This window comes from Telopea speciosissima, chromosome 1, assembly GCF_018873765.1.
Source record: "Telopea speciosissima isolate NSW1024214 ecotype Mountain lineage chromosome 1, Tspe_v1, whole genome shotgun sequence".
Classification (NCBI taxonomy): Eukaryota; Viridiplantae; Streptophyta; class Magnoliopsida; order Proteales; family Proteaceae; genus Telopea; species Telopea speciosissima.
The window spans coordinates 80,837,750-80,848,350 of NC_057916.1; the positions used below are offsets into that span (position 1 = coordinate 80,837,750).

At 39.1% G+C, this 10,601-nt stretch overlaps 1 protein-coding gene across 1 annotated transcript; it reads left to right on the plus strand.

Moving 5' to 3' along the window:
• Positions 1–2,445: 2,445 nt before the first annotated feature.
• On the plus strand, positions 2,446–9,283 carry LOC122644125 (60S ribosomal protein L19-2-like). Its single transcript, XM_043837732.1, has 2 exons — positions 2,446–2,825; positions 8,755–9,283. The coding sequence occupies exons 1-2, from the start codon at positions 2,474–2,476 to the stop codon at positions 9,024–9,026; spliced, it is 624 nt and encodes a 207-aa protein (XP_043693667.1). The 5' UTR covers positions 2,446–2,473; the 3' UTR covers positions 9,027–9,283.
• The last annotated feature ends 1,318 nt before the right edge of the window (positions 9,284–10,601 follow it).

Sequence of the window (10,601 nt, forward strand, 5' to 3'; positions counted from 1 at the left end):
AAATTTTTACAGGGATCATCCATATAAGGATAATGTGAATGAGTGAATTACTAAAAGGGAATCATTTCTATGAGTTATGATTGGGTTTTTCTTCTTAATTCTCCCATTTAATTAAATGTCAAACCACAAAAAATAAAAGGGAATCATTTCAGAATATTCCTTTCTGTTTTTTTTTTTTGGGTGGTAGATTCCTTTCTGTTATATGATGTTCATGATTCACGAATCATGATGAATCCAATCCCTAATATCGAATTTCCTTAGTTGAAATATAAATGGGAAAATATCATCCCCTTCCCTCTAAGTCTGCCTAATATCAATCCAGTACCCAAGTTTTGAAAATATCTATCCCCTCCCCTACTTTATAAAGATTATATCAACCGTATCCTAATAATGTAACAGTGTTAAAAAAAACCTGTGTAAAGACAAAATGACCCATTTTAATATCTATTGAAAGCATAAGTCTTTCTCTCTTGTTTATGAAAAGACTATATTACCCTTATGTAGAGTTAAAAGGCAAAAGGTCTTTCTTCTCCCTTGCAACACCCAAATCGAGAGATAGAAGAAGGGGGAGAAAGAAGACGACTTCTCTTTCGCCATTGACGATCCGCTGCAACCTTTCTCCGCCATTGATGATCTGCTGCAACCTTTCTCTGCCATTGCCGGAAGAATACGAAGAAGAAGAGGATCTGCCAGAGAAGACGAAACCAGAGAAGCAGAGGAAGAAGAAGAAACGCGAGAAGCAGAGCTTGATGAACAATACGTGGCAAAAGTGAATCGAATGGTTGAAATTGGAAAACGAAATTCACTTATCCTCAACACTAATACCCGATGGATAGTTTCTCTCTCCTCTTTGGATCTTTCCCTCACATCGATCGCCTCTCATTCACTTGCCGGAGAAATCGTTGGAGACGGCAACCAAAAGATGTCTCGATCTATAGATTGCTAAAACCTTGTGAAGATGGGCGTGGAGGAGAAATAGCTGAACACAGATCCGCTTTTACTAAAGAAAGAATAAATATCACTAAAGAAGAGGCGATCAATGTGTTTCTCTACAAGAAGTATTTCTGCAATGGTTTTCCTCTCTCCCCAAGAGCGTTTCTGCAATTCATATTTCCACAAAGTGAACCGTCTATGCTCCAAGGTCATAAAAACAAAGAAATTAATGAAGAACCATTCTGAAATTCAAAAAAAAATAATAATAATAATATTGTGATCAGCACTCACAAAACAGAGGATTATTAGATAAACGGGAAATCATAAGGCAAACCCACGAAGATCCTTTTATTTGACGAAGCCGACGAAGACGAAGACAAAGCCATACAATAACAAAGATATGGGAATGGGAATGGCTCTGCAAGCATTGCTTCTTGCCCATTTCCTTAACAGAAGCAAAAGACCCAAATTGAAATGACATACATCGCTACCGCACTCTGTATTACTAACATCAATTTCTTAAGAACAAATCTAAATGGGTACTTCAGCCCAACGCCTTTGCCCTTTACTCAAACACCGGAACCACCAATTTGGTTAAGAAATTTGCAATTAGATCGCTAGAACAAGACCTGGAACGTCCTTAGGAAGCTTGCACTTAAATGACGAAGACGACGATGCTGAAGAAGAAGGAGAAGTAGATGATAGTGACGATTGGTTTGAGTTTTCAATGAATCAAGTAACAGTGAGGGATATATTGAAGTACTCTTTGACTTGGGTGATTATCCCATCGGTAGTTAACGTCCAAGAGTGAACCCACAAAACTGAATGATTCTGATCGGTGCCTTCAACGAGGACCGTAGAAACAATAATAGTGAAGGTAAGAGGAGCGAAAACGAAAGCTGGTCTGAAGAGCATCAGTGATTAATCGCATCATATGCTGGTGAGAAGGAGGGGTCAAATTGAAATTAAAATAATTTAAGGGTATTTTGGGGTTTTAGATAAATTAGACCTGTCCACGTCATCAGTTAATAGTCATGTTTAACGGTTAGGGTACGGTTGATATAATCTTTAGGGAAATTTATGAAACACCCCTTGAAAATGGGTCGAAACTCAAATCATCTCCTGAAATTTGAAAATACTCAGATCACCCCCTCTACACTAACCGTGTTAGTATGCTGTTAATTATTGTTGTAAAAGGACTATTTTAGCCTTGTACTAAAACTTTAGAATTAAATTTACAATACTACCCTTTCCTTCATCTTCAACCTAAAATACCCCACCCTTTCCTCTCTCCTCTCTTCTCCCTCGCCGGCCAGTAGCCCCCCACCCCTCCTCTGCTCTGCAACTTGCCCGCCGGGACTCCTCCGTTCTCCTCTGGTTTTCGTTATGTGTAGAACTTGAAAGAGGGAAGCGAGAGAGGGGGTTTCCATTTCTGCAACTTGCCCTTTCCTTCATCCAACCTTTTTTCACTTTTCCATTTCCGAACTCAGCGTTCCGGTGCAACTGCGAGGGAGGAACAGGGAGGGTCTGATTTGGCTCGATGGTGTCGTTGAAGCTTCAGAAGCGGCTCTCCGCCAGTGTTCTCAAGTGTGGGAGAGGGAAGGTCTGGCTCGACCCCAATGAGGTCAATGAAATTTCGATGGCCAATTCAAAGCAAAACATAACAAAGTTGGTGAAGGATGGCTTCATTATCAGGAAGCCAACCAAGATCCACTCTCGGTCACGTGCACGCCGAATGAAAGAGGTCAAGAGAAAGGGACGACACTCTGGTTATGGTAAACGAAAGGGTACACGGGAGGCAAGGTTGCCAACAAAGATTCTCTGCATGAGGAGGATGCGTGTGCTGAGGCGCTTGCTCCGCAAGTACAGGGAAGCAAAGAAGATTGACAAGCATATGTTGTAAGGGTATTTATGTAATATCCCTTTATATGTTCTAATATAATCCTACTTGTATTAATGCCCAGGCTGTGAGGGGCAATCTAGTAATTAGCCCATCTGACCTAAACCCTAGTTTTCCTATATATACTAGCTGGAGGCAGCGATCAGGTATTTCAAAACTAGATACTCAGGGTGTAATGCTTTAAGAACTTTGTGCTTAAACCCTAAACCCTAACAATCTTAAAGCATTATTTTTTTCGTTTCTCTGCGATCAAGATCGGCTTCGGCAGAATTGCGTTGAAGATCGCATTAAGATCGATCCTTGATTCGATTTTGGAGATCGTATGTGACGATTTTACAGGTTTTTCTTTTGAGAGATTGGCGTAGGTTTTCCTTTGAGAAATCTGTTTCACGTCTTCGGCTTTAGGTGCGATCGTGGTTCACAATTTTGATTTGAGAGATCACATTACGCTTGGAAGATCGTTTCTTGTTTCGGCTTTTGAAAAATCGTACGTCACGATTGCAGTTCTCTCTAAGGCTTCATTTGATCAAAGCTTTTGGTTATCTTTCCAAAGTATTTATTACGTTTCCAAAGCATTATTTGATATTGAAAGGCTTTTTGTCCTTTCTTCATGAAAAAGGTTTTGATTTGATAGATTAAAGAAAAAAAAAAAACCATTAACTTGTCAGAGAAGGACGTTTGCTTTTGGATTCTTTTGCTTTTGATTCAATTTCAAAAGCCGAAGTGGTTTCCAGAAAGCTTTCTTCAAAGAGCATCGATTGGTTTTTCTTCTTTTTTTTATTTGAGAAAAGGATAAAAGCAACTTTTGGCAGAAATTTATTTTTGGGTTCGGCCATTATCTGCGAGCAGCCAACATCCGCGCTAGCAGCCTGCATTAGCGTGTACATTACAAGTGTCGATACCGCTGCACCGTCGCGATCTTTTCCTCCGTCATCTAAATCCAGGGTTCTCCATCTCAGGTGTGACTGTTCCTTGAGTATTTTTTTTTTTATTTGAACTTTTGTTTGGGCATATAAACAAATCACTTAATATGGAGAAACAGCTGCTCCAATTGAGATGATCAAATTGGAAAGTTTTAGTGGCTCGAGTTCGATTCTTGGAAAAGAAGACTCGGTTTGGCTGAAGTACCTTAATATTTTCTACACTTGTAGTAAATACTTTTTCGATTATACGGACTAATCAAGCCCAATGGATAAGTGATGAGGACTTTTGCAAAGACTACCTATTGAACTCGCGTCGGATTGGAGACCTATAGTAAATATGAGTGCAAAAGAGATTTGGGAAAACCTAGAAGCCCAATTCAAAAGGAGGAGGACCTATAAAAACTCACTTGGTTGACAAGTTTATGGACTTCAAGTTTCAAGAAGATAAGGAGATACTTCCACAAGTAATGACTTTGAGAACTTGAGAACAAAATTGAACCAAGAAAACATCCCCGTTGTTGATGCATTCTTAGTGGGTGCAATTATCTTTAAGTTACCCTCTACCTGGCATTCCTTTAAAACTAAGATGCACAGAAAGAAAACACAAGTGGGGCTGGATGATCTCAAACGGTTCATTAGAATCGAAGATGAGAACAGAGCCAGGAATAACTTGGAGATGGTGAAACAACAACAGGCATCTGCCAATTTGGTTTCACAACCCAAGAAATATCCTAGGCAGTCCAAGCCACCTAAGAAAGAACCCCAACAGTTGGAGGCCAAAAAGCCTAATTTTAAAAAGAGGGGCAAGTGCCGCAACTGTGGAAAGTGGGGTCACTATGCATCTGAGTGTAGGGGTCCTAAGAAAGGGAACACTGACACACCACAGAAGGAAGTTCACATGCTGGTGGACAAGACTGAGCCTACTAACTTTGTTGCCATGATTGGCAAGGGTAAGGGGTTGGCCAGTACATCTTCAGATTGGTGGTTAGACTCTGGAGCGACTTGTCATGTTTGCAATAGCAAGGACCTGCTCACTGATGTTGTTCAAGTAGCAGAGACTGTCACTGTTGCAAATGGAGACGTCGTGGAAGTGGCTCAACAAGGGACAGCGAACCTGGTTCTATCATCAGGTAAAATATTAACTTTGAAAAATGTTAAAATCTTTCCTGATTTTGAAAAGAATTTAATTTCCATTGGAATTTTGCTTGATGCTGGCATGTCTATTACTTTTAGTAGTGGTAGAGTAACATTGTCTGTTAACTCCTTCTATTTTGGATGTGCTTATAATTTGAATGGTATGTTTAGGTTGAGTTTAGCTAATGAGACAATAAACCAGGTTAACCATAATTCACTTGATCCCAAAATACTACATTGTAGGTTAGGACATGTGAACTATAGGAAAATGCTCAAACTAGCTAAAACTCATAATTTACCATTAGACACTTCAATTAGATTTAACAGATGTGAAGTGTGTGCTCAAACTAAAATAACTAGAAAATCGTTCAGACCGGTTTCTAGGAGCACTCAACTTCTTGAACTTATACATTCTGACATTTGTGACTTTAAAAGCTACACAACTAGAGGAGGTCGGAAGTATTTGATAACATTTATAGACGATTTTTCTAGATATTATCATTTATACCTATTAAAATCTAAAGATGAAGCTTTTGAAAAATTTAAAATTTTCAAGAATAGGGTAGAAAATCAGTTGAACTTGAAAATTAAAAGATTTAGAAGTGATAGGGGAGGAGAATACAAATTGGAGTTCAAGGAATCGTGCCTCTGTGAGCATAATCCTTGAAAACTTGCTCCTTACTCACCTCAATCAAATGGCATAGTGAAAGAAAGAACAGGACGTTAACGAGAGATGTTAAACTCTATGTTATTGAATGTAGTATGCCCTCTTGCTATTGGGGAGAAGCGAGTGTTATTGCAAATCACATTCTAAATAGACTACCACATTCAAAACTGACTTCTACACCTTATGAACTATGGCATAATCATCCCTGTAGATATGACACTCTTAAGGTTTGGGGCTGTATAGCTTATGTTAGGATACAAGACCCTAGGAGACCTAAGGTGGGAACTAGAACAAATACTTGTGTATATCTAGGTTGTGCGAGAAGAAGCGATCTGCAGATCGGTTTTTGGATCTATCAACCAATGTGGTGATAGAATCTAGGGATGCTATATTCTTTGAGGATAAATTCCTTAGAGATAAAGGCGACCTTGCCTGGTTTGAGTGAAGTGGTTCTAGAATCACCTTTGGAATCGAACCAATTGTTTCGACACTACTCCCACAATGCTCCTTGAATCGAATCTAGAAGAGTATCTACTAGAGATCGAGTACCCAAGAATTTTGGTGAGGATTTTGTGACCTACCATTTAGAGGCTGATCCATCCACCTATAAGGAAGCGATGAGATCTAGGGACTCACTGTTATGGAAAGAAGCCATTGATGAAGAAATGAGCTCTTTAATGCAGAATGAGACCTGGCACCTTGTTGATCTGCCTAGAGGGGCCAAGACAATAGGGTGTAAGTGGGTGGAAGAAGAAACTTAATCCGGATGGGTCTATAGCCAGGTATAAAGCACGATTAGTAGCTAAGGGCTATAAACAGGTGAGAGGGATAGATTATTTTGACATCTACTCCCCGGTCTGCCATTTGGCAACAATAAGGATTCTTCTTGTCATAGCATCTATTGAGCACTATGTTGTGCATCAAATGGATGTAAAAACGGCTTTCCTTAATGGAGACCTAACAGAAGAAATCTACATGAACCAACCTGAAGGGTTTGTCATGGAAGGTTCTGAAAAAAGAGTTTGTAAATTAAACAAATCTCTCTATGGTCTCAAACAAGCACCTAAATTGTGGCATGAGAAGTTTGACAAGACAGTAAAAAGCTTTGGTTTTCAAACCAGCAACTCGGATAAGTGCCTTTATTTTTTGTCTGAGTCAAACAAGGTCGCGATTATTTGCTTGTATGTAGACGACATGTTGATTCTAGGTTCTGATCTCTCTGTAGTGAGTGACATTAAAGAAACCTTGTCCAAAGAATTCAACATGAAAGATCTTGGTGTGGTAGACACCATTCTTGGAATGAGAGTAAGCTTCAGTGAGCAAGGGATCACCCTTAATCAGACTCATTACATTGAGAAGCTACTTTCTAGCTGGAGATACAGTGATTGTAAACCGATTGAGACACCCTATGACTACAACAAACGGTTGAAACCTAACACAGTGACACCGTGAATCGGTTAGATTATTCTAAACTGATTGGTAGTCTCATGTATGCAATGAGTTGCACTAGGCCAGACATAGCCTTTACGGTAGGCATGCTAAGTCGTTTCACTAGTAATCCTGGAAAAGAGCATTGGGATGCCCTATCAAGGCTGATGAGATACCTTAAGGGTACTCAAGGTTATGCTTTATGTTATAATGGACATCCTCCAACTTTGGAAGGATATTCTGATGCATCTTGGTGCTCAGATTTGGGAGACAGCAGATCCACCAGTGGTTATGTATTTACACTAGGAGGAGCAGCTGTAGCATGGAAATCCAAAAGACAGACTAGTATTGCTCTGTCATCTATGGAATCGGAACTTTATGCTCTAGCTTCTGCTGGAGAATAAAGGATCTGATTATGGATATTCCATTGAGGAGATTTAAGTTAAACTCTATATCTATATTCTGTGATAATCAAGCAACAAAGACGATTGTGAATAACTCACTCTTTAATGGTAAGAGGAGACACATCAGGCTGAAACATGCCATGCTGAATTATAGAACAGAACAAGGGATTATTACTTTGATTGATGTGAGATCGAAGGATAATACGAAAGATGCCCTTACAAAGGGATTGAACAAAGATCGAACATTCAAAACTACAGGGGAGATGGGGTTAAAGACCATTTAGTTAGGTCTTAACCTAACCCGATATTATTTTGAATTATTCGAATCTCATCTAGCCTTGGTAAGCATTCGGGACAGTTTACATGTTTCAGATAACTTAGTTAGGTTACTAAGTATGGGGGTTTGTGAAACCATTCCAAACTTGATGGTGTAGCAAATTTTCATGTGAAGTCTCCTTACTTTGTTATTCCACAAAGGAATATGGAAAATGTCTGATATGTTTCAATGATATTGTGCTAGTCTTTATGTCATTCCAAATTTGATGACATGTCTTTCATAGTATGGTGTACCATTCCAAATTTGATGATACAACATAAATCTATGACTGATATGACGAATACAGTATTCCAAATGGAAACATGGTATGATCCTTATGATAGAGACTATATAGGATTGAGTTCTTGTAAAGAAACTTGATGATGATGCTTATTGTTTTTTGATTTACCTGCAGCCATATATGAAATGTACTAAGTTCTTATTGTTGAACTAGATACTATTGTGCAAATGATTGAATTCATAATATCTTATGAAATTCATATTTGACAAATTACAGAGAATGGCGAAGATGGAGGAAAACGGTTGAATCTGGATCTCGATGAGGATGACTTACTTGATGAGTAAAGTCACATGGATTGCAAGGACTTTTCCTTTTGATTATTTCTTTTGGTTTAGCTACTTGCATGTGGAACTTCGGATTTATTGTTGGGTTTAGTTTTGATCTAAAACCCTAGTTTTATTTCTTGAAGTTTACTTATTTCTTATTTGATTTATTGGATTATTGATATTCAATTTATATTGATTCAATTACTGATTGAACAATGGTTCCTATACATGTGTAATGGATATATGTAGAACATAGGAGGAGATTGTAAGGGTATTTATGTAATATCCCTTTATATGTTCTAATATAATCCTACTTGTATTAATGCCCAGGCTGTGAGGGGCAATCTAGTAATTAGCCCATCTGACCTAAACCCTAGTTTTCCTATATATACTAGCTGGAGGCAGCAGTCTGGGTATTCCAAAACTAGATACTCAGGGTGTAATGCTTTAAGCAACTTTGTGCTTAAACCCTAAACCCTAACATATGTATCATGACATGTACATGAAGGTGAATGGTAATGTCTTCAAGAACAAGCGTGTGTTAATGGAGAGCATCCACAAGTCAAAAGCTGAGAAAGCAAGAGAGAAGACATTATCTGACCAATATGAGGCTAAAAGGGCCAAGAACAAGGCAAGCAGGGAAAGGAAGTTTGCTAGAAGGGAGGAGCGTTTGGCTCAAGGACCTGTAGAGCGAGCTCCACCAGCACCTGCACCTCAAGCAACCGAGGGAGGTGCCAAGAAAACAAAGAAGTGAGAAATTCCGGTGGCCAAGGATAGATGACTTGGGTTTATAGGAATTTCTTTTGTCATGCTATTAGTAGGCTTCTGGTGCATATTTTTTTCGCAAAACTTTCACCCCTCCACCCTTTTCTTTTTGTTCATTATATATTCTGGAGAAAATGCTTAAAACAATTTCATATCTTGGAACCTAATTCAATTGTAGTTTCTCAGTTTTGTATCCTGGTTTTGTTAGTGAGTTTTGATTGTGGTGAATGAACAACTATGAGTTTACTATGTTCAGCAAGATTAAGAATTCAGATTGCATTCACAAAAAAAAAGAGAAAAAACTCAGCGTTCCGGTATGTAACCATAGTGAAAACCCACAAATAAAAAAGACTTCTTTTGTTTTTTTAAGATTACTAGAAAGAGAGAAAAAAATAGAAATTGATTTGTCAAACGACTCACGACTTGGACTGGACTGGACTACCGTTACATTACTTTTCTTCCCAACATTTAAGAATGATTAGACCAGAAAAGGAAGACAGTTGTTTCATCCAAGGACCCTTTCAACCCAACCCTCAATCAATGCTCTACCAAACTCCAACCCTTTGCTCCCCTTTCAGCCCTTCTTCAACCACTTCTTCTTCCTCTTCCTCATCTGTTCCTGTAACTGCTACCTCCTATCCTCTGTCTCCTCTTTTCCCCTTCTTTCCCTCATCTACTGGGCTGGCCTTTCTTATTCTTGTGGAAATACTTCTGCTCGAACCTTTGATCCACATCAAAGATATGACTTGAGCTTCTCACTCAAGCCTAGATCAGCATTCCATCGACTTTGCAAAGCATCCCACCTTAGTACCTCACAGAACTGCATCTCACAGTCGCAAAAATCTGAATCTCACAGATTTGGGGCATCAAGCCAAATTTACTCAACTCAATCAATCGTGGGATATGACTTATGGCCTTTCATATAAATAAAGCTGCTTTAATGCTGATCTGCTTTAAGACAATTGATTTTTTTTTTAAAAAAAAAAAAGAAAGGAAGAGGGAAGGGGTCTCCTCTGGTTTTCGTTTTCTCTGGAGCTTGAAATCAAGAGAGGGAAGAGGCCAGGGGTTCTCCTCCGTTCTCCTCTGGTTTTTGTTCTGTGTAGAGCTTGAAAAAGGAAGCCAGAGACGGGGTATCCATTGGTCGATTGGGTGGTTGCTGGTTGAAGCCCACGCCCCTGATTTCCTGAGTGACGATGAGACGGAGAATAGTTTCGCCGTGCTGGTTCCATGTTATGGCCGTGGCCGGAGAGAGCTGGTGGAGGTCAACAGCCCCAACCTTTTTGGGTGCAACTGCAAGCCATTTTTGGATTGCGAGGAAGAAGACAACGACGACTCGTCTACTTGAGATTGAGTTGCAGGTCATGTGAGGAAGAGAGTGTGAGGAAGAAGATAGATTTTGGGGTTTTTAGATTAAAGGGTAAAATAGTAATTATATACTGGTCAAGGTTAGTTTAGGGTTTTAAATAAATTTAACTATTTAACTTATACGAGTATTAGGCTCTAATACAGGGAGTGATCTGAATTTCGACCCATTTTTAGGGGGTGTTTTATAAATTTTCCTAAT

What these genes read in the sequence shown, in the direction of transcription:
- LOC122644125 (XM_043837732.1), top strand. Translation starts at nt 2,474, where the DNA reads ATGGTGTCGTTGAAGCTTCAGAAGCGGCTCTCCGCCAGTGTTCTCAAG. An exon ending in AGCAAAGAAGATTGACAAGC is followed by an intron (nt 2,826 to 8,754) that starts ATATGTTGTAAG and finishes CTAAACCCTAAC; the next exon opens with ATATGTATCATGACATGTAC.